The sequence below is a fragment of the Electrophorus electricus genome, chromosome 20, assembly GCF_041902795.1.
Source record: "Electrophorus electricus isolate QZ-2024a chromosome 20, ASM4190279v1, whole genome shotgun sequence".
Taxonomy (NCBI): domain Eukaryota; kingdom Metazoa; phylum Chordata; class Actinopteri; order Gymnotiformes; family Gymnotidae; genus Electrophorus; species Electrophorus electricus.
In genome coordinates, this window is record NC_137516.1 from 5,916,328 (window position 1) to 5,942,500 (window position 26,173).

General features: G+C 43.9%; 5 protein-coding genes across 10 annotated transcripts in view; 4 read left to right on the top strand and 1 right to left on the bottom strand.

Moving 5' to 3' along the window:
- Nucleotides 1–828: 828 nt before the first annotated feature.
- Nucleotides 829–4,156, bottom strand: rmi1 (RMI1, RecQ mediated genome instability 1, homolog (S. cerevisiae)). 2 transcript variants are annotated; one of them, XM_027012208.3, is made up of 2 exons: nt 4,058–4,156; nt 829–3,444 (listed from the first exon to the last, which is right to left on the bottom strand). In XM_027012208.3, the coding sequence occupies exon 2, from the start codon at nt 3,404–3,406 to the stop codon at nt 1,622–1,624; it is 1,785 nt and encodes a 594-aa protein (XP_026868009.2). In that variant the 5' UTR covers nt 3,407–3,444; nt 4,058–4,156; the 3' UTR covers nt 829–1,621. The 2 variants fall into 2 exon arrangements, with proteins under 2 accessions (XP_026868009.2, XP_035392090.1); XM_035536197.1 differs by lacking the exon at nt 4,058–4,156 and adding an exon at nt 3,961–4,002.
- A 115-nt stretch (nt 4,157–4,271) lies between these two features.
- hnrnpk (heterogeneous nuclear ribonucleoprotein K) lies at nt 4,272–12,424 on the top strand. The gene is made up of 15 exons (XM_035536198.2): nt 4,272–5,487; nt 5,712–5,809; nt 5,918–5,974; nt 6,628–6,671; nt 7,963–8,035; nt 8,138–8,251; nt 8,388–8,516; nt 8,603–8,928; nt 9,154–9,207; nt 9,489–9,534; nt 9,830–9,845; nt 9,985–10,017; nt 10,094–10,161; nt 10,453–10,622; nt 11,374–12,424. Exons 1-15 carry the CDS (start codon nt 5,424–5,426, stop codon nt 11,402–11,404), a joined length of 1,323 nt encoding a protein of 440 aa, XP_035392091.1. The 5' UTR covers nt 4,272–5,423; the 3' UTR covers nt 11,405–12,424.
- Nucleotides 12,425–12,692: 268 nt separating this feature from the next.
- Nucleotides 12,693–15,458, top strand: qng1 (Q-nucleotide N-glycosylase 1). 3 transcript variants are annotated; one of them, XM_027012219.2, is made up of 5 exons: nt 12,693–12,855; nt 13,424–13,761; nt 14,013–14,269; nt 14,502–14,697; nt 15,100–15,458. In XM_027012219.2, exons 2-5 carry the CDS (start codon nt 13,425–13,427, stop codon nt 15,327–15,329), a joined length of 1,020 nt encoding a protein of 339 aa, XP_026868020.2. In that variant the 5' UTR covers nt 12,693–12,855; nt 13,424; the 3' UTR covers nt 15,330–15,458. The 3 variants fall into 3 exon arrangements, with proteins under 3 accessions (XP_026868020.2, XP_026868021.2, XP_081559283.1); XM_027012220.2 differs by having other exon boundaries at nt 14,535–14,697; XM_081703157.1 differs by having other exon boundaries at nt 12,693–13,761.
- A 55-nt stretch (nt 15,459–15,513) lies between these two features.
- On the top strand, nt 15,514–20,637 carry gkap1 (G kinase anchoring protein 1). Its single transcript, XM_035536164.2, is given in 13 exon segments — nt 15,514–15,657; nt 16,337–16,571; nt 16,795–16,956; nt 17,111–17,188; nt 17,370–17,502; nt 17,590–17,618; nt 18,017–18,169; nt 18,357–18,443; nt 18,674–18,737; nt 18,876–18,946; nt 19,102–19,179; nt 19,892–19,912; nt 19,914–20,637. Coding segments are annotated over 12 exon segments (1,182 nt in total). The 5' UTR covers nt 15,514–15,657; nt 16,337–16,343; the 3' UTR covers nt 19,992–20,637.
- Nucleotides 20,638–20,745: 108 nt separating this feature from the next.
- Nucleotides 20,746–26,173, top strand: part of frmd3 (FERM domain containing 3) — a 29,165-nt gene continuing 23,737 nt past the window's right edge. For all 3 annotated transcript variants that reach the window (XM_027012206.3, XM_035536163.2, XM_081703154.1), the window contains exon 1: nt 20,746–21,325. In XM_027012206.3, coding sequence (XP_026868007.2) covers nt 21,221–21,325 — 105 coding nt within the window. In that variant the 5' untranslated portion in view covers nt 20,746–21,220. The remainder of the gene's footprint in view (nt 21,326–26,173) is intronic.

Sequence of the window (26,173 nt, forward strand, 5' to 3'; positions counted from 1 at the left end):
TTCGGCAGCGATAGTGTAGGCAGGGCAATGACCGACCTGAGAGCGAAACTTAACAATGCCAACCGGCTGCTTCCTCGGGGAATAAAGTTACGTTTTATAGAACATAAAGATGTTGTCATCCTGGAATCAGTGATGTATGCAATGATGTATTGCAGTGATGCAATTATGTAAATGCGCCTGAAAACTAATTTTCAGGTGCATAATTTGCATGTCAATTTGCCATACGAGCATCAGTATGAGGCTTATATTGACGATTGGACATTTGGCGACACACTCATACGCATTGCGATGGACAATAAACAGTACGCAGTTGGTAAGGCGCACGATCAATTAGACGAATAAAGGCAGACGTTGTGGCGGGTTCTGCGGACGCTCCGCACCGGTCTAACACTGTAACCTCCGGTGCAGACCCATCTCTGTCGTGACGTGATCTTTGACGCACGAAGTGACAGTACGAAGCGGAGGCCAATACCAGGGATGCGGGGGATGTAGGATGCATGTGATGACGGCAGGTGGCTCGTAAGTGGAGAAGGGATGTAGGATGCAGAAAGTAGTTGTTCTTTTCTCTAACGAAGGGGTATGTATAGTGGCATTACAGGCTTACAGTTTGGAAACAACACGGAGTTGAAAATTATGCGTACTTTATATGTCATCAGAGTGAGGGGACGGAGTGCGATGGCTGGGAATTGGCCATTTCATTAGCGGTTCTTATGTGCTTTGGGTGTAATGGGAAAACCATTAACGTGGGGCAAAGGGAATCATGCTCCTCTGCTACCACCTACTGGCGTGCGACTATCAACCGACAACCATAATAGCCCGGACAGCAGCTGAACCAACTTCACAACTTTATTGGTGTAACACTGAAAACATGTGAAAGAGAAAATTTATAGCTAAAAGCCATTCGATAGCCACACAATCCAAACCAACTCCCAAAATTAACACTGTAGATCACAAAGGCCTTAACATTATTGAGTGCCCGACTGTTTAACTCAATAGTAAGTCTTGCTAGAGTAGCCCCATAATCAGCAGATGCATATGTAAAAATAGTAGGTTCTTCAATTTACAAACTGATGGTTCAAGTAAAAATGGCAAGAATCAAAGACACGTGTGTCATTCATGTTTCCAAAGGTTCCAAAAACAACATTTACCAAAATGCAAATGCAAATATCCCGCAGTCTTGAGAACTCCACATGCAGTCTGTTTAACGGTAAATTTAGTCTTGTCTGCTGTACAAGAGTCCAGAACAGTTAAAAGCAGCATGGAATCATGGAAGTTCTGGTTCCCTGCAAGTACACTGACCCAAGTTGAATGTTCATGGTATTAGAAATAACAAATGATCAAAGAGCCTTTCAATTCATATGGCTTGGAGTGTGTGCTGTTACTACATATTCATATTTATTCATCACTAATGATTTGCATTAGCTTCTTTTTTTACTACTAATTTCCTTTAAATGCATATTACTGTCCAAAATGTAAACACAGGCATAACTAAAACCTTGTAAGGACCATTTAGCATTACTGAATTTAAATACATTTGCATAATACTGAACAACTCCTATGTGCTTTCACAAACCAAAAGCACCAGTATTTACTGGCAAAGAAACAGCAGCTTGTGTGTTACTTAAGACCTCCTCTCCATCACCCTCCGCTGCAGTTCACAGCACTCCCTGTCAGTGAGACGATCAGTTCTCAGTAGCATGCCTCTTCCAGTCAGATCTACCCGCACAATCATTACACAGCACATATCCACCAGCTCCTTCTGGCAGTTTTGTATCCCAGCGTCCACCACTCCACGCATCGCTGGGTCCTTCCTCAGCACTTTCGACTCTGATGCTGAAAAGCCGATGAGTTTAGCTAGCAAAGTGTCACACAGGTCCACATCGAGGTACCCGGTACCGTCTGATATAGTGGCCCCGAGTTTCCATTCACCGCCACTTATGCGCAGGTTTCCAATAAGGGTGACAATGAAGGCCTGCAGTCGCACAATTTGAGCACTAGGCGGCGGCCAAATACCAGCATGCAAAACACAGAGGTAGTTGAGAATCGCGGTGTCAGCTTTAGCCTTATTGCTGTGGTCATGTGCAGAATCCTGTGCTCTGGTTTGAGGACTGCTAAAGACAGGCTCACATCTGGCCACCTTCGGTTCTGGGGAGGAAAATGTATCTTCTGCACCAGCAGTAACATCTGAGGATCTCTCATGGTGACTATTGCTCCCACTGAGGGGATCTCTGGAGGCAAAAGTAAGGTTTGCTCTGGGTTGGTCTGGTCTAACTGAGTCAGACCTTATAACAGCCTGTCGTTCTGCTTTGCCATATTTTTCCATATACAAAGCTCCATGGCTAGGTAAAAAATGTGGAACTGTAGGTGACATTATACTGTCCAACTCCTCCATCGGAATATCATCGAAGTCCTCTGGGACATTGTAAAAGTCATCTGGAATGTCATCAAAGTTCTCTGGCATATCGTCAAAGTGTTCTGGAATCTCAATATGATCCTCAACTGGAACACTGACAACGTTCCAACTACTCTGTCTAGAAATGGGATTCATTCGACAGGAGGAACTTGACCACGAGGGCTCTGACTGTCTGCCCTGAGGAGGGGCAGCTCTGCTGGAAGCTTGCGAGTTTATGGTGCTACTATTGCTGTCATAACCGCTGTCCACAGTTCCCTCTGTCCTTTCTCTAAGATGAGGCTCCAGAACAACCTCTGCACCAGCCAGGACCTCCTGGTCATCTGGTTCTGCTCCTAGCAAGTGATTTTCCTCAGACAGTCCTAGGGTCCCGCAGAGCACTTTGCCTTGGGAATACCTCTCCACAAGTTGATCCACCTCTCCACCCAAAACCCTTACATTCTCTGGTTTCAGCAACAGTACCCCTAGACGTACTGTCACCCTGCCTACCACCTGCAGCTTGGTGCCCGGAGGCAGGTCGACGCAGAGGGCCGGCACGGGCCGGTACTCCATGCCCTCCACGTTCTGCACTCCATCCGTGAGCTGCAGCATCAGCATGCGCGTGGGCTTTGCTTCCCACGGCTTCTGGGTGGCCTGAGTCACAGCGGTAACCTGCTCATTGGAACAGTCGGTTCCACGAACACGCTGGAGCTGGGCGTAGGCTGGCTGGCTGACGTCCAGCAGGGAGTCCACCTGAAGGCAATAGCAGCCGTTCAGCTCTAACTTCTGAGCCTCTGAAATGCCAGCAGGTAGGACAGGGTGTGCCAGGTCCCGAAGATCCGTAAGCAGCCACTGGTCCAGGACTTGCTGGTTAAGATGAGATTGGGGCAGAGACATGCCATCCGCTTCCTCCAAGACCCAATCCACGCAAGCATTCAGCCAAGTGTGGGGTACTTGAATCTGCCAGGTGGACTGCAGCCAGGCCTGCGTAACCTGGGTAACACCTACTGCTGCCATCCTTTGTGGTCACCTGCTCACTGAACCAGTTCTCTCCTCTACACAGAAAAATTAATAACAGCAAAAAAAAAAGAGAGGTTATTTCAAACTGTATGACAAAATGATTCTTGCAAAAACGTTGAAGCTATATTCATAATAAACTGTCAATCCAGTCGGATTTTCAGTATTATTTGTATTCCAATCATTGCATAGAGCTTTACACTAAAATAATTGTTTGTGTATTTCTAAAATATCATTACCAAAAAAGTACTGACACAATTAAAATGTTAATAGTAAGAAAATCACAGTAGTGTAACAAGCTAGCTCGAAACCGAAGCACTATCGTAAACAAGCTAAGATAGCAAGGGTCAGTTAGTTAAGATAGCGCTAGCTGACAAATTTTCAAGAATTCTTTTGCAGGCTGACTTGGCTATTTGGCTGTAACAAGTATGGAAACAACGCACAAATAGCTTTAACATTTGTATTTAAAGCCTCTGATTAATTTCCGTACTATTCTTATTAAAGCCTCTGAAAAACATTTATGTAAACGTTAGCTAGCTAGCTATTACAATTACCATTTTGCATGGATACTACACGACAAAACAACCATACGTAGGAAAACGTCGAGTGGAAAAAATAGGATTGACACTTCATTGGTCCAATTATTATTACCTTCTTCGGCCTTAGAGCAATTTGGACCTATCAAATCATTATTCGTTATGGAGGGACGAGCTTTCATTGGTAGAAGCCGAAGCGGCCTTTTCTAGAGTCTTCGTTTGTTAGGGGAGGACTCCAAGAGCTAGGTTGGTTGCCATATTTCTTGTTCTATGTAATAAATTAAATGATCGCCTGTGTACACGATAGCTCTGCATTAATAGTTGAGATTTATTATTGTGTTCTTGAATTTTAATCTATTGTCTCTTGAGTTCCTGTTCACCAACTATGAATGAACCCAAAGATGTGCTCAAGATGTTAGCTAAGCGAGCCAGCCATTTGCAATACCTAGCTAGCGTAGTCGAGTCCTAGCTAGATAGCTAGCTGCTGTTTATTTATTTATTTATTTATTGTCTATCGGATAGCAATCTAGCTAACAGTATTACATTTCTGTGATTATGTAGCTAGCTAAAAAGCCGTAGGCCAGTTACACGTCTAGCCATCTAGATAAAGTCTGAACGTCTCATTTACACTGATAAAATGTTGTAATAATACCCAGCAACCGGAAGTTAGCGTTAGCTAGCTAGCTTGGCCTATCTATTGTTAATGAGGTACATAAGCTAGCATTAGCATAGTTCACAAGCTTGCTAACGCTAGGTCCGTGTGTGTGTGTGTGTTTGCTAGGGCACTAACGAGCAGTTGGTGCATTATTTATTACTAACTTGCCAGCTAACCGGCGTAGCTGCATTCTCGTCGATAGCCGGAAAGGGAGTAAATGTTGTGATTGTTGATCACCTGTGGGTTAGCTAACGCTATATTGTTTTTATGTTCGATGAGAATGTTCGCTAGCTAATTAGCATAGCCATTGCAGTCTCCCTCGGTAAGAGCGATTAATTAACATTAGCTATGTTAGCAGTTAGCAGTTTCATGACCACTTTCATTTATTTTGTCGTTCAGTGTTGAGAGTTTGTCCAGAGTCGTGCAGTAATTTTGAATTCACGCAAATATGATCATTAACTGACGTTATAATTAGGGGCACAGTCTATTTCTGTCCGTTTTCTCAAGAAACATTGGACACCACGTTCTCATTAGCTACACTACTTCCTTGTTTAGCTATTTGCCAGGGTCTGTTAGTTGACGAACATTTTTGTGTCTCGTGGCTCCTTGTAGGCTATATTTAGGTCTTTTGTGTTTGCAATTCCGAATAAGACAAGAAATCGACTCGACAGGGGTAGACGGCGCACTTGTTTAATTCCACGACAGTGTGGGGTTTTGTTTACATCCTTGGCCCTGTTTAGTTCTGTTTTTCTTACTATGTTTACCCCTCCTTCACCTTTCCCTAGGAAAGAGAAAACAAGTTTGTCAGAGTTAGCACTGTAGCTGGATGATGGAGACGGAAAACGACCAGCAAGAAGAGGAAACCACTTTTAGCAGCACAGAGAGCAATGGTAAGATTTTGGCCCATCTGGCTCTTGTGTTAAAAGTACTGATGGTGAATAGTGGATAATTTCCTCCCAGTACATAGAATTGAGTTAATTTCATATTAAGGGAAAACCATAACTGGCATTTTGAGCTGTTGAAGACCACTTTTTATTCCCCTATCTTGAGCCAATTCAGTTAATGTATTCCGTATGTTGATTAATCTAATTCAGTCATGTGCTTGCTTGTTCAGGCAAGCGCCCAGCCCAGGACATGGACGAAGAACCGACCTATAAACGCTCACGGAAGGCGGATGATGTGGTAGAGCTCCGCGTGCTGCTGCAGAGCAAAGTAAGTGCCGCTACCCTGCCGTTCAGCAGCGTGTTTGTTGAGTTCCTAGAAAAATGTCTTCTCTGGAGCACTGGCACGTTTGCGTAACTGTCTGTCCCCTCAATACAGAATGCTGGAGCTGTGATTGGGAAAGGTGGCAAGAACATCAAAGCTCTCCGCACTGACGTGAGTACACGGCTGTTTTGGTTTTGGGACTTGTTGCGCGCACACGCATACAGGGTTGTAAGCTGCAACAGGCAGAAGAATAATGCTAATATCTTTTTAACAGTCAGATAACTTATGCTAGTTTTCCCTTTACATCATTTAATTACCTTGTCAAAAAAAAAGCTTGAGTCTCTGGAGTACTGGAAAATCAATTTTAGAATCTTATGCTCTGTGGTCATCAGTTATGCTTTCATCCAGGACTCCGGAGTGTACTATGTAACATCTGTTGTACTCTGAGTAAAAGTAATTAGCGCCAAGCATTCATGCACTGAAAGTATCTTATACAGGCCACAATACATGCTCATTGCTCTCTCTTCTTGTCCTGTCCTCCATTCTCCTCCAACATTATGAGAGTATGAAATCACAGTGAAATTTTTTACAATTAAATTGTACTCCTCTTCCACTCCCTCTCCCCTTTTCCTTGTTTTTATTTGTTGTTTATTTTTGGCCAATTCCCATATTCTGGATCGACTTGTCCCGCCCACCTGCGTTGCCGCCTGACCTCCTGACTCCCTGGTTGGCCCTGCCCATAATCGTGCCCTCCCTATTGGGCGCCTTACTTGATTGACATCTGTGTGCTTGATTGCTCTGGGTGCTTGGCCCCGCCCCTGCAGTACAATGCCACTGTGTCAGTCCCAGACAGCAGTGGGCCCGAGCGGTACGTGCCACTCAGATACTCCAACCTCCAAGTACTATCAGCACTGTTACTGCCAATACCAGTACTGTTAACAATGACCTTCATGTGCCACATACTCCCTACTGCCATAAACGACCTCTCATAAAATATGGTTACGATACTGTCATGACTATCAATTTTAAGTGCTGTAATGTTATACAAAGTGTCTGTGCTGCCATCTCAGTCATTTATTGACTTCCTCCCTTTTAGGGGTGCTATCTTTCTCCGACCTCACCCAAGAAAACCAAAGCACTCTTAACAGTAGTTTAGGTTAACCTGCTTGAGCTGTTCTAAAGCATATATGCACACTACTGATCAAGCAGACGACTGTATGTAAAATTCTTGCTAATGCAAATATAAGTTTAGTATGTAAGGGTGAGGAAACAGACAAAATACATGAATTCCTTTCTCCTGTCTGTTTTGTATATGTTCGTGTGGAAAGCCTAAACATTGTGTGGTCTGCTAGTGGTCCCTGCCATGCATCTCCTCACCATTCTCTCTGTGTCTAGAGTTCTTCTGTCCATCTTTCCTCTAACGGTGAAGGAGCTCCTGCTTCACTTACTCATACACACCGTAGATTCTTCTCTTTCTTTCTTTCTTTCTTTCTTTCTTTCTTTCTTTCTTTTTCTTTCTTTCTTTCTTTCTTTCTTTCTTTTTCTTTCTTTCTTTCTTTCTTTCTTTCTTTCTTTCTTTCTTTCTTTCTTTTTCTTTCTTTCTTTCTTTCTTTCTTTCTTTTTCTTTCTTTCTTTCTTTCTTTCTTTCTTTCTTTCTTTCTTTTTCTTTCTTTCTTTCTTTCTTTCTTTCTTTTTCTTTCGTTTCCTGTGTTTTTCCATCCTCTGTCATCAGTGCTAAGGTTTGCTGAAGCCCTCGAGTGCTTATTGCTAAGTGTGTCCTTTCCCCTCCTCACCTCCATCCTGCCTTTTCAGGGAGTGGATGGAGCTTCACTCTTTTTTTTTTTTTTTTTTTTTTTTTTTTTTCTCTCCTTTGTTCTCTCTCTCTCTCTCTCTCTCTCTCTCTCTCTCTCTCTCTCTCTCTCGTGCACCCCCTCTCCCTCCCCCACCGCGCCTCATCGCTCCTTTTCCGTGCTGTGTCCAAAAGCGTGAGGGAGTGCATGACCCCACACCTAGCCTGTGGCTCAGTCCATTGGTGCGCAGCACAAGCAGTCAGGGCTGTGACGAGAGGGCAGGGTTGCGCCTGTGCCCTGCGCTCACGCTAACGTCTTGCTCTTCTCACTCTCGTCTCTTCCCTGCGTGACCCGGCCATGCACCTGAAGGATCCTTAGTATCAGCGCAGACATCCCCACCGTTGCCGAGATACTGCTGAAGATCATCCCCACACTAGAGGAGGTGGGCTCGTCTCAAACAAGTAGATAATGCCCTATTGGCTGTGTTGGGAGCACTGTGTTTTTGAATATTTAGTTGACTCCTTCTTCTGATTGGTTGGGGCAGTACCAACATCATAAAGGGGTTGACTTCGACTGCGAGTTGAGGCTGCTGATCCATCAGAGTTTGGCAGGCAGCATCATTGGTGTGAAGGGGGCCAAAATCAAAGAGCTTCGTGAGGTGAGGGTCACTGGATCACGCGTGGGCTAGCCCTGCTGAACGTTAGAACCTCGATACAGCACAGATCGGACATGCTTGAAAAGGGTCCCTTACCGAAGTGCATTCTGACAGCCATTGAAATCTCATATGACCACAGAGCACCCAGACCACCATCAAGCTGTTCCAGGAGTGCTGCCCTCAGTCAACTGACCGCGTGGTGCTGGTAGGGGGCAAAGCGGAGAGGGTCGTCGAGTGCATTAAGACCATGCTGGAGCTCATCGTCGAGGTAATGCGCTCATTCAATCAGGCCTTTGGGGGGTGGAAACGGGACTGTCCTGTTCATTTCTTCACTTTTGTGACCGTCTGCCCCAGGCTCCCATCAAAGGGCGCGCTCAGCAGTATGACCCCAACTTCTACGACGAAACGTACGACTACGGCGGCTACACCATGATGTATGAGGAGCGGGGCCGGCGTCCGATGGGTGGCTTCCCGTCGCGCGACCGCGGTGGGGGCGGGGGTGGCTTCGATCGCATGGGACCCCGTGGTGGGCGTGGCGGTGGCCATCACATGCCCCCCGGTAGGAGGGACTACGACGACATGAGCCCGCGCCGGGGCCCGCCCCCACCCCGAGGTGGAGGGCGGGGAGGGGGCCGCCCACCGCGGAACATGCCCATGGGACCACCCCACCACCGCAGAGGGTGAGCGGCCTTGACCACTTATGTTGCTCCGACGACAGCCATATGTTTACTGTGAACTCCATTCAGTTCATTCTTTTTGTTCTTTGATTTTCAGCTAAGCCTTATGCAAAGTATATCTTGATTAAGTAGCTACAACCTATCTACTTGGCTGGTGCAAAGTTAAGGTCCTTGTTTAGCTGTGCATTCGTATTGTATGATGTATGGCTGCTATGTGTATGTCCACAGCGATGACCAGTATTCCTTCAGTTCCCACCGTGGTCACTCGGACGACAGGCGGCAGTAAGTGTCCCCCGGCCCCCAAGTACAATAGCCCCAGCTGTAGTTTAGTCTATGACGTGTCTGCGCATGCATTCTCTTCCCTGTCTCACTGACCACACCGTGTCTCTCAAACCATGCAACGCTGCGTTGAACATTTACAGTGTCAAACATTTGTTTCCTGCGTGGCTACCCAGACTAGAAAAGCACTGTGAATGTGCAGTGTCAGTAAACCTAACCCGATAGTCCGTAAGCAGCACTCTGCAGACACTCAGTGTTGGAACTTCTTGTTGCTTTTTCCCCAGAGGGGACCGGAGAGGCAGACCTGGAGATCGCTATGGCGGCAACATGGTGAGTATGTCATTTGTAACATGGCCTAAATTAGGCTGTGAAATTACCAAAATGAGGATAGTGATTTTTGTAGCAAACGTATCCTTACGCTCTGTAATGGGCAGATGGTCAAGCTGAGACAACACAGCAGCTGCCTGCTGTTACCTGGCAACAGATCTGAATTGCCTGTTGCCATAGAAATGGGAGGGAGATAGGTTGAATTTGCTGCAGAAAGCACTGGTGTATTGTTAGCTGGCTAAAAATGGTGTATTTGAGGCTTCTACAATTGTTGTTGTCTTTCTCTCTGCCCCTGCAGAATGATGGTGGATATGGTAAGCAAGATTTTATAGTTTGTTTGCATTTATTTTACTGTAAGGCAAGACTTTCTACTTGTGCATCAGTAAGGGAATATTGTTGACAATGTTTTTTTGTTTGTTTTATTCCCCCTCTGTTTTCAAAATGAACATTAAGACAACAACTCAACCTGGGACAGCTATCAGTCTGGTAAGTCTCCAGTCCCTTTTGGAGTCTGGTGAGCCGATGGTGACTTTGAATTCAATGTTCTGTGTTTGTGTTGCAGGTGGGAGAGGTAACTATGGTGACATGGGAGGCCCTGTCATCACCACGCAAGTGACAATCCCCAAAGATGTGAGTATACTTGCACAGTGATGCATATGCACAAAATGATACAGGGCTTCATATTGCTATTGCATGCTCTCTCTCTTTCTCCCTCGCACTCACTCACTCACTCTTTCTTTCTTTCTCACTCTCTCTCTCTCTCTCTCTCTCGCTCACTCACTCTCACTTTCTTTCTCTAACTCACACTCACTCGCTCGCTCTCTCTCTCTCTCTCTCTCTCTATACACACACGCACACACATACATATATAAAAAAATATATAAAAACTAACTGGGCTCATTTGTTCATTTCTTTTCCCAGTTGGCTGGGTCGATCATCGGCAAGGGAGGCCAGAGGATTAAGCAGATCCGCCACGAGTCCGGCGCGTCGATAAAAATTGACGAGCCTCTGCAGGGCTCCGAGGATCGCATCATCACCATTACGGGCACGCAGGACCAGATCCAGAACGCGCAGTACCTGTTACAGAATAGGCAAGTCCTGACCAGCCTGCTGATCATCCCCCCCCCCCCCCCCCCCCGGTAGCTCTGCACCTACCTGTAGACGTTACTTACGTGACATTACTTGTGCGTGTCTTTCACCTAAATGATTTTGCACTCATAAATGTCTCATCAGACTTCATTCTGCACACGTAAACCATGTAAAACTGGTGGTAATTTAAGAAGTAGAAAACGCCTGCCCAGACACTGAGTGCAGTTAATACTTCAGTGCTGTGTGTCTCATTTACTCTATTAGGTAATGAAAGGTCCTTTTAGATTTTTTTTTTTTATTGCATTTTAGCTATACAGCAGAGCCAGTGCAGCCCTCTTTAGAATTAGATAAAGCACTGCTGTAGATAATGCTCTTGTTTGGGTCTCTGTTCTTAGCAGAAGTTTAATCTCACTTGGTTATTTGTTTATTTGTTTGGTAAAAGTACATTTATTATTCCCATTTCATCCTTCATTTATTTAGATATAATATATCTTTGTATGTTAGAATCGCAGATAATGTCTCTTAAACTCTTAACGTGGCTATACACCCAGCAACATGGTAGCATGTTTTCAACAGTGAATCACGCACATATTTCCTGGATTTGGCATAGACCTAAATGGCCTGCACCACAGCCTCAGGGAGCACAAGCCATCGGCGCCGCCCGTCTTTCATTGTCGGGTGATTCAGAAGTCATCGCGGCCTCATGCTGTCCAGTGACTGACCCTCTCTCCATCTGCCTTCTCCCCCCCACAGTGCTCTCCACCTTCTGGGACACCGTGACTAGCCCCGCCCTGTTCCTACCTTTCTCAGGATGTCCCGCCCACTGCAGCTCCACCCAAGCTCCCTCCCAGAGTGCCAGCACACGGCCCCTTTCTGCCTCCTGCTGCCACCTACAGCCACTACTATTTTGTGTGTGAAACCCATTTGGTTATTCCCTTTCTACATTGGTTTGAAAGAATTTTCAGATATCTTCAGAATGTCTTTGATTGAGAGTTGTTTTATATATTTTTGCTTGACCTTTTTTTTATCTCGATTTTGTTATAAGGGGCACATTTTCCAATGCTTCACCAACCTGTGTAGGGTTTTGATTTTCGCTGGATGTTTGTTGCAGGTCCTCCTTTGCGCTCGAACAGCTGCATGCGTTTTCTCTGTTTCTTCTCACCCAATCATTGCAAGTCAATCCAGAATGTACACAACCCTGGGATTTTTTTTTTTTAATTATTATTTTTAATAACTGCTTAGTTTCTCTTACCGAGTTGGAAAACAACCTTTACTGGGGCGTTATAGACAAAATTATATGTAAATATCCAGTGATTTATATGGAAAAATATTCAGTATATTCAACAAAATTCCTGTACCTGTTGTCTGTGTTGGTCTCCCCATGACGTAGAGCTCCAGACTTCAGAAAAGCTCCTCTCTAGGTACTATGAAGTCTGAGAGATGTGGTCTTGATGTTGCTTCTGTATCTATTTTCTCTCTCCAGTGTGTTGCTGGGTTTTTAAAACCTGGTACTTATTCAATTTGCTCTACCTCTGGAATTTTTGTAGGTCTGCCACTCTAAAATGAGGCCCATCGTGTGTGTTTTGTTTGAGAAATAAAGTGGACATGAAGTTGTGCTGTAGATTGTATTCTGTGTCAGGGCAGAAAAGTAATTTGGGGTTTCTTCCCTTTTTTTCTTTCTTTTTTCTTTTTTCTTTATTTTTTAATTTTTTACTCAACTTGTCTTTGAAGTTCTTCACCCAGATACATTTGTAGAATTTGTCATTTGTCAGAAATAATAAACGAAATGCCAGTTTTTTATGAATCACGTATTGACTTTGTTTCTTACACTAGAATATCTACCACGTATTGCAGCGCATATTCTTGCAAGGGTTTTCAATGTGTTCGTTTACAAATTCTGAGCGTCGGACAGATCTCGCAAATATATACTGAGGTAACGAGTGGGTGTAGCTGGACTGATAAAGTGGATAAGGTCCTTAACGGAGAAAATAACTTAATCTACCTTTGTAACGCGAAAAGGGGAAGCCGCCGGAAGTGTGCGGAGCCGTAGTCACTCCACTGCAGCGGGTGGCAGTGTTCGCCGTGCTTCAGGCGCTTACGCGCAAACGGACAAGAGAGTGTACTTTGGTACGACTGTTTATCGCGCTATTCTCCTCAGTTATCCTCTCATTTTCCTCAGCATTTCGGGAATATTTTTGGACGCACTGCTTGCGCGACAGCTTGTGATCTTTTACGGTGTGTATGCTTTAAAGATGCTTTAAAACTGAAGCCGTCCAAACAGATTCGAGGGATAAGTACTAGGTTACCTTTTGATAGGAAGGTACACTAGTGACGTGCAGAGCGGAAATGCTCAGAAATACACCGTTATAGGCTTTTAAATGGAAAATACTTTTTAGAGCTGAAGAGTCTCCGACCTTTATCCTTTGTGGAATTAAAGTAAAACTACTTAATGGTAAAAAAAAAAAAGACCTACATAACGGAAAGAATTAAAAGACTACACAAATAACCACGAGACAGAAGTGATGGACTATCAATGTTGGTTTGGCCCAAACCTTTGCACTAAATAAACACTGAATACATTTACCTAATGAATCTCACTGGATAGTTTGTACCTCTTTGGGTGGATGAAAAAGTGGATTTTTTATTAATGTGAGGGGTCTGTGATCCTAATACTTTACATGACATTAGAGGCATCATACTGCTTCAGTAAATTCAGCATACTGCAGAGCGTCGGTATTCGTTTAATTTCATAATTGCTAGTGCTGCGTGAGGATGGTGATCAAAAACAACTTGTCTGGTACAGAATGGAGCAGCCAATGACGCCTCAACAGTCCGGCCAGTTTGTGTTCGAGCGGAGCCGGGATGTGTTCGTGGATGAAGAGGGTGTAGAGAGCGTAGCAGAAATGCTTTACAGGCTGAGGGACAGTGAGGAGTTCACAGCCAGCGGCTGGAAGAAGATGAACCCCCTCGCACCCGCTCCGGACACAGACGAGGCGATCAACTGGGTGCTTGTGACAGACACCATGAACTTCTCCTTCTGGCCCGACAGAGAGGACCAACAGTGTGAAGTTAGTTATAAAGGAACCATCTATCGGGGATACATGTCTCTGTGTGCAGCCATCACCAGGGCTATGGATGAGGGTAACTATAGCTTTCTGTAAACGACAGAAACAATGTGCCTAACAATGTATGGTACACCTAAAGCAGTACAATAGAATATGTTAAATACAGCATACAGTTCCTAGGTTGTGTAAATTAGATAGAAATATTTGTCAAAGGTACATCACTTTGTGCCACCCGTATTTCTGGTAAAAATATAAATAAATAATATGTGACTGAGCAATTGAATTGATTCGCCTTGGGCTCTGACATTATTTTACTCTTCCCTTTAGGTGTGCCTATCACAGACCCTGCTTACTTTTCTCAGTTGAGTGAGGAAGAACTGGGGCATGTCCTTCAGTCAGACAATGCCACCCCCATGCCCATGCTGAAGGAGCGTCACCAGGCCCTCACCGAGGCCGGGCGAGTGCTTCTGCAGCATGGTGGATCTTTCCGGAACTTCCTGAGCCGTGCAGGAAATGATGCTGAGAAGATGGTTCGCCACATTGTGGACAATCTGCCCTCATACAGGGATGAAGCCACCTATGAGGTATGCAAAACTATTGTGCTTTTTCCAGTGTAGTGCTTTCACGTCAACCAGCTCATTGGAGTCAGGTCCAAGAGAGAAATTCAGTGTTATGATCTGAAATGTTGGACCAGGAAAACAGTTTCAACGATTGACCTGCACAAAACGGACACAGACTAGATCCACTTGGACCTCAGGAATTGTATTTCTCTCATTTTGCATTTCCTATCATTTGCAAGTAATGTTTATATCGCAGGGCAAGAGGATTTCCTTCTATAAAAGGGCTCAGATTCTTGTGGCAGATTTCTGGGGGATTATGGAAGCACGAGGAGTAGGGAACATACCTAACCTGGACTGCCTGACCATGTTTGCTGACTACAGAGTACCACAGGCCCTCGTCCACCTGGGGGCGCTACGCTACTCAGACACACTTATGGAGGCACTGAAAATGGGTGGGTTTGTAAATAAATATTTGGAATCAATACCACCTCCCTGAAAAGAATGGTTGTCTTTGAGTAATATTTGTTATTGACCACCTGATGAAATTTTCTGCTCCTGCCATTCATTTACATTGAGATTTCTGAAGTACATTCTGTTGACTAGCCCACATTAGTCACTGGTGGGACGATGCCATATATAAATGGCATGGACTTCACTGATGCCCATCTGCCAAGCTTGTAATTTGTTTATTATTATTATTATTATTATTATTATTATTATTATTATTATCTTCTTTTACTGCAGGTGGTTTTACTAAAGAAACCAAACTGTCAGGTTTTATGTCATATTCAAAATCCCAATTACATTGTAACAATTGTTCATCCTGATTCTGAACTTTTTTTTCTTACTTCTAGGTGAGTTGTTGGTTTCAGGTGAAAGGAGAGAAGTGGAAATTCGAGGCTGCTCTATATGGTGTGTGGAGAAAATCAAAAAGCACCTGTGGAAGCTTGTGCACGAGAGAGACGGAAAACGCTGCAACATCAATTCTGCGCTCATCGACTTTTACTTGTGGCCATATGCAAAACAACATCATAAAGAGATGGCTCACATCCCCATACATCATACACGTTGCATATATTATTGATATGAACTTAGCATTCTGGAGAAGATCTAAATAGATCTTTGATGACGTCTGTGAAACGTTCCGTTTCCTCCCCCAGTGTTTGTATTTTATTTTAAAAATAAAGCTATAAATAACTCAAGTAACTCAAAAGGAGACTTACACAAATTCATGTATTTCGAAACGCTTTGGCCACTGCTCGTATGTCCAATCCGGGCACCGTAGGGTTGGCTGCTGCAGACAGTGGTCACTCGCAAAAAAAAAAAACAAAAAAAAAAACAGCGGCGGTACAAGATTTGTAAGGTGAAAAGTTTATTAGCTAGTTGACCTATACTCACCGAAAGTTTATAAGGTAAATTATGCCTTGTCTTTGAAGTCGGATATGTTTGTGAGGTAGAAAAATGTCATGCTAACGTCGGCTCGATATAAGAATGTGGAATAAGTGCAAGGTAGCGACGCAGTTAGCCAGCCAGCTAACAATGGCAGTGTCGGCTAGCTCACCGTTAGCTAGTATGAGATTGTGTTACTAGTCAGATTGTAAGGAACCTAATGCTGGTAATGATTAATCGAGTTTTTAAATGACAAAATTAGCACTTTTAGGACCTTGCGTGCAGTAATTTTGGCTACTTTAAATAGACGACGAAGTTGACCCATATTAACCTAAAGGGATTGAGGGTTTGCGGGCTAGCTTTCTAGCTAGCTGTCGAGTAACCTAGTGCTGGTAGTGATTTATATAGATAACGAACTAGCTAAGAAATCTAGATAGCTAACGAGAATTGATCGCGGGTATTCAGTCTTCCATCTAATAATGCATTTTCTGTTTCATGTTTGCCTTGAAAAGTACTATAGCTCACGGTAACTTGCGTGTCAGGCAATATATTTAGCTAGCTGACTAGATATGGGACATGATTCGCATACGTTATCGTAATATGAGTCGCCGACTCTTTTTAATACTAATGAATGAACCATTGACATTCACTCTCGCACCATTTACGCGTTTTAAAGTATATCGCTTTTCATTACGTTTGCAGATATACCATGGCATCCGCCTTAATTTCAGTCCCAACAACGGCGTCACGCTTCGCTCTGCTGCAGGTGGACTCCGAGTCTGACACAGACTCCGATGCGGGGAAGACTAAAGGGGGTCGTGACGCCGCAAAGTCCCGCTCAGGGAAATCTCCCAGCGGGAAAAACAGTCAGAACAATGAGAAAAAGAAAGACAAGAAGAAGCGAAAGAAGGAGCAGCAGCAAAGTGAAACAAACGAGGTGACTGGAAGAGAGAAAGAAGATATTGTTTAAGGGACTCCAACCCTCGTCATCAGCGCTAGGGAACCACGTTATAACGCATAACTTATGCTGTCCACACCTTTCAGAGGTGGACTGTGTCACCAACCGGTGCTGCTAGTAGTTGGGCATTGTCATTGATGCCAAACCAGTTTTGAAGACGTAGCATGATTCTGAAGGCTTTGTCTTTGGTGTGCCTTCACAGCTCAGGAGCCTTGCCTTTAAGAAGCTGCCTCAGAAGTCCTCGGCCCCACCTCCTACTCTGACACTGCAGAGTTTAGCTAATGAGCTACTGCAGCCAACGGCCAAGGATCGTGCTTCTGCCCCCCAGGAAAGCTGGCAAGAATGGAAGCAGAGAGATGAACAGGTAACAGACAGACAAACAAACAAAAATGATAAATATGTTCTTATTATAAACTCTAGACTTGTGACGTTTTTCTCCCTTGTCTTCTCTGTTGTTGATATGGTTGTCAATTGTCCACCTATGACTCTGGTCCTTGTGCTTGTGTTTCGTATTGCAGCTGACCTCTGAGTTGTACGAGGCAGACTTAGAAAAAGCCCTAATGCTGAGCAAACTTGAGTTTGAACAGCAGAAAAAGGTATATATAAAAAACACAGTCTTGTCTCCTTTATCAGTCTTTAAAAAAATGATGGAAGTGATGGCTAATTTCTTAAACCCTGTGTACACCTTGCCGTGACCTAAGTGAAGTTAACCTTATCTAGGGACAGGTAGCAGTGGGGTTCTGTGTGTGTGTATGTGTGTGCGTGGTGTGCGCATAGGACACAGCGAGCCCGGAAGCACCATCACCCAAGGCCAAAGGCGGGGGGAAGAAGGAGAAGAAGAAGAACCAGCAGGGGAAGGACAAACGCCTCACAGTGTCACTGAAAGACTTTCAGCAGGAGGGGAGCCTGGGTGAGGGTGCGCTGTGTCATGCGTGTTTGTTCACGTGACAGAGAGGGAGAGCAAGCGAGAAACGCTAACCAAGCCTTTCTGTTGCAGATCCGCTGAGTAAGAGGCCAGAGAGAGAGGTGAGTGTCCATGGAGGTACATTCGGGGGGGGGGGGATGGTAGAATTCTTTGTGGTGTTTTCAAATGCATAGCATGGGACTCATATGTGAAGATCTTGGGTATGTCTAGGTATTCAACTCTGGTCTTCTTGACGGTTGTGGTCGAGAGTATCCACAGAACTGAAAGAAAGAATTGGAGCATAGCTTGTGCAGGACTGCTAAACAAAATGTGAATGCAGTGCTATTCAGTGCCAAAGATGTATTAGTGGCTAACATTCTAAAGGGTTTAGATAGGTAGGAAGTATATAAATTATATTAGCAATTTCTTCTCTGTCTTTTACTCTTCCACATCTACCTCTTGCTCTCCCTCCTCCATATTACCCCCCTCTCTCTCCCTTTCTCCTTGTTACAACCCCAAGGAGTTGAAGCCAGTGAACCCAGCGGCCCATGATGAGCGTTTTTTTAACCAGCTGGAGGACACTGTGAGCCGGATAGTGCAGAGAGACAAGCGGAGGGAGCAGTACAGCAGCAGTGCCGGCCACGAACTCAACACCTCCTCCGAGCAGGAAGCGGTAAGACACAGGGCAGGCATTCACTGGAGCACCACTTCCAACTCCCATCAGCTCCCAATCAGACGGAGAAGTGCTGACTTGTTATCAAAGTTCCTGATCTGAACTCTGAATTGAAATGCCCATTAGAGCCCAGTGTTGAATTTGTGTGCTTTTTTTTTCTCTCTCTCTGTCTCTCTTCTTCTCTAAGGATGTAAGAACTGAACAGTTAAAATTTGAGCTGGAAAAAAAAGACCGGGAAATAGAAAAGTTGAGAAAGACCATTTCACAGTGGGAGGTAAGTCACCTCAATATTTCTTGACTGAAACAGATGTGTTTGGCAAGAATACACATCCAAAAAGGCATTTTGGACATCCAAAAAAACAAGGACTATATTGTCTTTTTGCATTCAGAATGTAGGCTTATTCTCTCTGCAGTGTTTACACAGAAGCAGCTAACAATGACAAGTTATTGACAGTTTTTCTTAAATGTAGTGTAGAAGTTCAGTTCTGACTTGCTTTTTTTTAGGAGAGATATAAAGAAGTGAAAGCCAGAAATGCACAGTTGCTTAAGATGCTTCAACAAGGAGAGAGTGAGTACACTATGAAGTAACCAACTGAATCATCCTACAGCGACATAGCATTTGGTTCAGCATTATACACTACATAATAAAGGCTCAAGTCTCGTGTTTTACGACATTTACGGTGCCCTAAAAATTATCTTTGCTCAGTGAAAGACAAAGCAGAAATATTGCAGCAAGTGGAGGAGCTTCTGAACATCAAAGAGGAGCTGACATCACAGGTGTGGGGACACAAGTCAGCAAGGATTTCTGAAATGCCACGTATTTTTAAAATTATTTCTTTCGTTGTGGTGGATATTGAAGTTGAAGGACACTGAAACGAGTCTTGAAGGGTAATGTAGTAAAATATAGGTTTCGATGCCTCTCCTCTCCCCAGGTGACATTGCTGCATGCGTCATTAGAACAGGAGAGGTCAAAGGTGAAAGGCTTACAGTCAGAACAGCCAAAACATCAGGTAAAAGCTCCCAACACCCCCCCCCCCTCCACCCAAAGACTAGTGTTAAGACTATACAAGCACTCGAGTCTGCATTGAAATGCACTTGTGCTTATGGGCAACTTCAGGAGTAGTTTCCTAAATGCTTTTGTATTTTCAGTTACTGTATTCCCTAATCGCATGTGCTCTTCTCTGATTAGAACAGGCACACAGGCAGAGGCAGGGCAGTGAAGGTAGGAAAACACAGCTCAAGCAGGGAGTGAGGTGAAGAGAATGGGTAAAACAGGAGCACAGTTCTGAGTGCATAGAGGAATGGAACTCTATAGGACCGTGGTAGCTCAGTGGTTAAGGTAGGTTGAAGGTTGGACTTGTAGGTTGAAGGTTGCCAGTTCAAGCTCCACCACTGCTGAGTTGCCACTGTTGGGTCCCTGAGCAAGGCTATTAACCCTCAGTTACTCAAGTTGTGTTCAGTCAGAATTGTAAGTCGCTTTGAATAAAAGTGTCCGCTAAATGCTGTAAATGTATAGTCAAGGATTTACAATGGTATTGAACACAGTTACAAAGAATTATTATTACAATTTTTTTTTTTGCTTTAATTGTCAGTAACTGATGTACTGATGGCATGCTTACTGAGGAGAGGAAATGTGACTTTGATGGTTTTGTGTTCAGTATATGTCTAAATGGCAAGCTGCAGAATCCAGAATATAGACCTGAGACCTCTCCTCTGTGGCAGGCCAACCGGAAAGGAAAGAAGAGCCCAGAGGGGGATTTATGAAGATCGAGGAGGTGAGGGAACAGCTCTGGTGCTCCAGCCTCTAGCGTCTGCTCTCTGACCAGTTCAGCACCCCACACCACCCATACTCAAGTTACGCTTCTGATTGCCCATGAGAAAACTAACAATCCCTAAAACGTACACTATGTAAAACCCTCCCACCTGTCTGTCTGGGCCTGCACCACCTCGTTTGTCTTGTAATGGATGTCAAGTAGAAATTCCCTGTGTGAACTGCTGATGGTTAGTTTTGTTGGGGGATCTGAGTGGTTAGTCTGCTTTTGTCAGACTCGTCTAACACACAGCACGTCGGCATATTTAAAACTTTGTACAATTTTTTTACTTTGTGTAATCTTTTGACGGTTTAATGGGATTGTAAACATAATTTAATTATCCTGGGTTGAGTTTCCAGTTCACGTTTATCATCTGCTCTGGTGATTGCTGTCGTTGTGCAAGATGTATTGTTTTTGAGAAAATCAGACCCACCTCCCCTGTCAAACCATAACCGTTATAAAGAAAATGTAAAATTGGACATAAGTCAGTGCAAAAACAATCATATTTTCGTGTCATTCTCTCCGGAATGTGATGCCACCTGCTGATGAGAAAATGCCAATGCGTTTCAACTACAGACCGACAGACCGTTGCTTCTCTAAAAATTTGAGTCGACTTTTTAATAAAGACACTAATCTACTTTTTCAAACTATCCCTGACAGATGTTGTGTGTGTGGGTTTTTTTATGCCTGTCCAGCTTAAGTCCCTCGACTTAGTCACAGACGTCTGAAGCATGACAGCAAATTCATAAAACTTCAGTGCCGCACAGGAGCGTATGGAAATATAACCGTCTTCTGTATACAATGTGTCGCACAAGTACATGAGATTAACCACTTGGTCCAGAGGTAAAACCGTAAAGTCCAAAACGCACTCGTTCGCTCACTCGGAAGCATGTTTCTGTTTAACCCTGTAGACTGACGACATTTTGCCAGTAGCTGTTTGCTTCATAATTCTTTATCAGCGACCAGCAACCTCGTACACTCGTTATTTCAGCGGCGCGCTTTCCGGCGTACGGCAAATAACGCGCTCAACCCGATCGTGTCGGAGAGGGAGGGCCGAGCAGAGGAGGGGTCAGAGGAGAGAAAGGGGGGGAATCGCTCTCCAAGCCATGTAATACGACAGCTTCCCCTTCCCTCCTGGCGACGGAGCTTTGTTCTCCTGCACCGCATGCACGCAAGACGCGCCGCCGCGTCTGTCCGAGATAACTAAAGGCGCTAGTTGGAGCATGCGGACCCCGGGACCATGAAAATGCTTCGATTGCGGAGTCCAAGCATCTTCTCGCTCAACCAGGAGATGCAGTGCACGGTACGGCTGCTGGACGACTCCGAGATCTCGTGCAACATCCAGGTACGCGCGACCTTGTCCGCGCGCTCTCCCGCGATGCTGCGGGTCAGCGAGGGTGTGCGCGCATGCTTGTGCGCGAGTGCGCTTGCAAACATGCGATCATCTTTATTCTGATAATAATGACAACAGTAATGGTCAGCGTTATTGCACGTGTTTTTTTTGTTTGTTTGTTTTGTTGTTTTTAGAAGGTGAAAACAGCCCGATGCTGCTTGAGGATGATTGCCGCTTGTTTACTGTTTATGAAAGAGATACGCCTTCTTGGGAGGTGATTTCGTCATATGTGCGGTAGCATACATATTTACCCCAGATGCTATGATTAAAAAATACAAACGTCCTACAACCTGCTTCGTTATTAACTCTACCGTACGTCGTTGCTGAGAAATGGAAATGTATTAAATATTCTTTCGATGTCAAAAAAATGTAATATTAGTAGTTTGTTGGGTTAACGAAAGAGTAGAAGTCTTTCATGGGACCATTGCAATTTTGATCCAGCACAGAGGACTGACTGTTAGATGTTTCAAAAGTAACGGCAGATTATGCTGCAAGCTTCCATATGCACTTTAACTCTCGTCTCCAGCGTGAGTTTAGGTGGGTCTCTCGACTTGTTTATGTCAAGTAATCGGAGACTTCAGTTCCGGTCATTTTCTTCACTTTTGACATTTTATTGCAGAACTGTTTCATCTATCACGCTATATTAGATTGATCAAACGCATCCTGAAGTGTCCAGTTTCAGTATTGTCTCTGCCATGACTGCCTAAAGTACTACTGCATTGTACTATATTAAACCTAACCGGGGAAAAAAAAACTAATAAATGTCATTTCTGGAAGTTAGTTTCTAACCTGTAGCCTTGAATATGCACTCATCAAACACTACAAAAAGAGTTTTTCCTTTTTATTTTACTCTGGCAGCGACCATATCCAGTAAAATTCATTAATCATTGTTCTAATGGAGGGGCCACGTCAGGCAGCTTTAAAGGGTATGGACAGTTATGAAGATGTGAAAAGAAGAAAAGAAGTTGTTCTTTTGTTTTAATTTAAGTCCAAAAGTCAGCCTCTCTCTGTGTGTCTCTCTAGACCATAACGCTGCTTTTATACACACCCCTCTCTAGGTTCTTTCACGCATTTGTGAGGGACCCCCTTTTGTCTTGGCCTTATGAAAATTGAAGAATCTGTAATGACCACTGTCTGTAACGGCTTCTAGTTCTGTTATGGATTTTTGCTGCATATTTCATAAATATCTATGCGGCCATATCTTTCCCCTCCTTCGGTGCCTCACAATCCTGCTCCTTCACTGCATCAATTACATCACTCCTCCAACATGGGGACTGAATTGCATTCTTGTTGCAATTAGACAATGAATGTTAGCCTTCTTACATAAGGTCCAGAATGGGTAAAATCCAGATCCAGTCCAAAACTGCTCAATTTCATTAAGGGGTTTTACATATGCAGTGTGTGTTCATTTGGCACAGTTCTTTTCAGTGCAAAGCTTGTGTTCACAGGGTGGCTGAGCTGCACATTCTTACACAGTCTGGTCATTGGGTGTCAGGTTGAATTTATCTAACGAAACCAGGAAGACTTCATATTCTTTGCTAATTTCCATGTTGTTTTCCGTACGAAATCAGAACAACGTAATTCTGCCTCACAGGATGTCATGGAGCGCCTCTTAAATGTATCACTGCCAAAATGTAAGCGCTCAGGGCAGCGACAGGTTACATAACATGATTAAAGTGGAATACCTGCAAGGCCGTTAAACAAACACTTACATGAGAGATTTGTCTAGAGTTGTTCTCTTTACATGATTCAGATCCAAGAATATCAATGTGAGTGCTATAGAATCATCTGTATGCCTGCTCAAGTTGAACAGTGAAGAAATTATTTAACAGCCATGTCTGCATGGCGCGAGAGATGCTGTAACTAATTTGACTAGCCAGAATGCTTTGCCTGCTCAAGAGCCTTGGTTTTGATTTTGGTTATCTCCAGTTAATGAGGAGTCTTGAGTATTTCACACCCTATATGTTTCAGTATATACAGTGCAGTCTGGATGTAATTGAACTGACACATTCTTGTTCTTCTATTTTTTTTAACTGAAAAATGACTATTAAATAAAACACTATTTACGGTGCAGAATGACAGTTTTAACTGAAGTTTCTTTCTGTCTGTACTGCATGGATCATAAGGGGGGAAAATGAACATATTTTACATAAAGTTATATTTCGTCCTTGGTTGCAAAGTTATCAATGACATCATCATACATTCGACAGAGTTCCACCAGCTTTGCCTGTTCCTGCCTGTTTGGAAAGCTTTTTGCATTCAGCATCATCATTAGTAGGTGAAATTCAGGTGCAGTTTGGTCCAGGTTGGGTGATTAACTTGGCTGCTCAAGAACTTTCTACTTCTTCGCCTGAGACACTTGGCGGTTGCTTTTGCAGTATGTTCCAGTTCATTGTCTTGCCGCAAGCTGAATGCCCATCCACTGAGCCCCAAGGCATTTGTTTGGATTACTCAAGTTGTTTCTGACTTCAGTATTGATCTTCTTGTTGCCTCTGGCTGATACATTACCAGCAAAACCAAAAATCTACAGGCTTGTTGGCTAACGGGAACCAATCGAAACCCCCTGAGAGGTCATTCTTTTTTTAACGGTGATCTTAAAGATCTGCCTTCAGTCTATGCAATGTTCTTGAACTGTTTGATAGTTGATTGATAGTATTCTATGGTCATCCACCACGGGGTTATGCACATTGCTTGTAAATCACCAGTACTAATATGCCAACAGTTGGCTATGACATACCTAATGTTGTGACTGTGTCTTTAAAAGATTTTACTCAGGCTTTTTAAGCCTTACAAAAGCTTGTTTCTCTGGAACCTCTTTTGTATTTAAACTAAAATCAGCAATACAGAACAAATCTACAACTTACATTAACTTTCTAGTAAGTTAAAAAGTGATAATTTGCATGTGGCCAAAACAGAGCTCAACAGCCAATAATGCAATTACGTTTGGTCCCTTAAACTGATAGAACGTATAATAAGGGCTCAAATTCCTACACGGTTCACCTGAGATGGATGTGCATACCTTTGAAATAAACATGACAGTCTTCATTTTAAATACACACTAATTGTTTTATTCTAAATGTAAAATGAAACAAAGTATAGTACAAAGCTAAAAAAACAAAAGATTTTTTTTATCGAATGAACACTACTTTGCAATTCATTTATGGCTCATGTGTAAATTGAGCTATGATTTAAATTCAGTTTTTTTAAGTCCTCCTAATAGGTGAGACTGTGTTTTGCTGTGATTGTATAACATGGTATAAGTTTCAGGCATGTTAAGGGGAGGCCATGTTCGCTCCTTCAGACATACATTTGCCTCTTGTGTCTAACAGTAGGCTGCATGCTCTACACTGTTCTGTACCGAGCGAGGCCTCTGTCTGCCTCTCTCTTTGGCTCTGAGTAAACTGACCTGATCCACGGAAGCCACAGGAATCCAAACCTGAGATCAGAACCATCTGACTTCGTGACATCCATTTGTTCACAGAGCTCCGTTTACTTGGGGGAGTTCATGGACAGGTGGATGGCCTAGCAAACGTGGGTAACCAAAAGACAAAAAAAAATGGCCTCAACCTGGTTTATAATCTACCATGAACACATACACACACACACACATGCACACACACACACAAATGATGGAGCTATGTGCCTGACATCTGCACGCTGTTCTCTTAGCGTGAGCTGGTGTGGTTATACTCACGTACATTAGGAGGGCTGTGTGTAGATGTAAGCATGGTTAATGCATTGCAGTCCTAACCAGGAGCTTCTCAGTGTCCAAGAGACAGACAGTCCATGCAATATTAAAGCGGATCATGGGCTCTGGTGCAGCCGCTCAATCCGTCATGCGCTAACAATACTGCTCCCAGCAGACACTGCTTCTGCTTCTAGGATTAAAGGACTAGTGCCAACCTAAAGGCTAACACAGTTAATGATAAACAACAACTAGTGCACAATTAGCATGATCCAATTTGCATAGCATTAATTAGTGCCAATTATGTTTCGTTTATTAGGCTCTTAGCAATGAAAGTCTTTTTGGCTACTCTGTGTATAAAAACAGAATGATCAAAGAGACACTGACTGGATCTGCACTGGATCTGTTGTTTAGAAAAAAAAAATTCTTAATTTAGTTTTGCAACTGACTGTATTTCATCTCCAAAACCATAGAAACTGATAGTGGTACTAATTCCAGACTTTCTCAGGCTACACGAGCACTTTAGTCTCCATTTATACAGTTCACAGAAGTTTGACCGTGACGGCCCGACACCCGAGTGTCCTTGCTATTCCAGCAGAAGGAGAAGAAGAAAAGGAAAGTCATCAGATCTCTCACTGACTAAAATATTCTGTTTATGCTTCGTCGCTTGCGAATCGCCTAATCTGCAGAAATGTATCCCTCTGTTTCTATTGATCTCGCAAGAAAATGTCTTAACAGCAGACATATCAGAGGTGGCTGGGGGGGGGGGGTGTTATTGTGGGGTAGGCATTCTTTCGTGCGGCTATAAATAGAACCTTTTCTATTCTTATATTCCACCGAGTCCTTTGATGATTTTCCACCAGGAGGGGTGAAGGAGGGGAAAGGAAGGATCAAGAGATGGAGAGAGAGGTGGAGTAAGGAGAAAAGAGGGAGGGAGGTGCGTGGAGAGCAAGAGAAGGAGGGGAGGGGAGTCGAGCGACATCTGGGCGCGCGTGGAGAGATTTGCTGCTGATGTGAGGTGCATTCTGACTAGGGAGCAGATTACAGACTGTTTGCTCTGTTTGGGGATATTGTGTACGTCGGTGCTGAAGGCTGGCAGGATAGGTGCTGTGAGA

What these genes read in the sequence shown, in the direction of transcription:
- rmi1 (XM_027012208.3), bottom strand. Translation starts at nt 3,406, where the DNA reads ATGGCAGCAGTAGGTGTTACCCAGGTTACGCAGGCCTGGCTGCAGTCC.
- hnrnpk (XM_035536198.2), top strand. Translation starts at nt 5,424, where the DNA reads ATGATGGAGACGGAAAACGACCAGCAAGAAGAGGAAACCACTTTTAGC. An exon ending in CCACCCCACCACCGCAGAGG is followed by an intron (nt 8,929 to 9,153) that starts GTGAGCGGCCTT and finishes GTATGTCCACAG; the next exon opens with CGATGACCAGTATTCCTTCA. An exon ending in CACTCGGACGACAGGCGGCA is followed by an intron (nt 9,208 to 9,488) that starts GTAAGTGTCCCC and finishes CTTTTTCCCCAG; the next exon opens with AGGGGACCGGAGAGGCAGAC.
- qng1 (XM_081703157.1), top strand. Translation starts at nt 13,425, where the DNA reads ATGGAGCAGCCAATGACGCCTCAACAGTCCGGCCAGTTTGTGTTCGAG. An exon ending in CACCAGGGCTATGGATGAGG is followed by an intron (nt 13,762 to 14,012) that starts GTAACTATAGCT and finishes TCTTCCCTTTAG; the next exon opens with GTGTGCCTATCACAGACCCT. An exon ending in TATGGAGGCACTGAAAATGG is followed by an intron (nt 14,698 to 15,099) that starts GTGGGTTTGTAA and finishes TCTTACTTCTAG; the next exon opens with GTGAGTTGTTGGTTTCAGGT.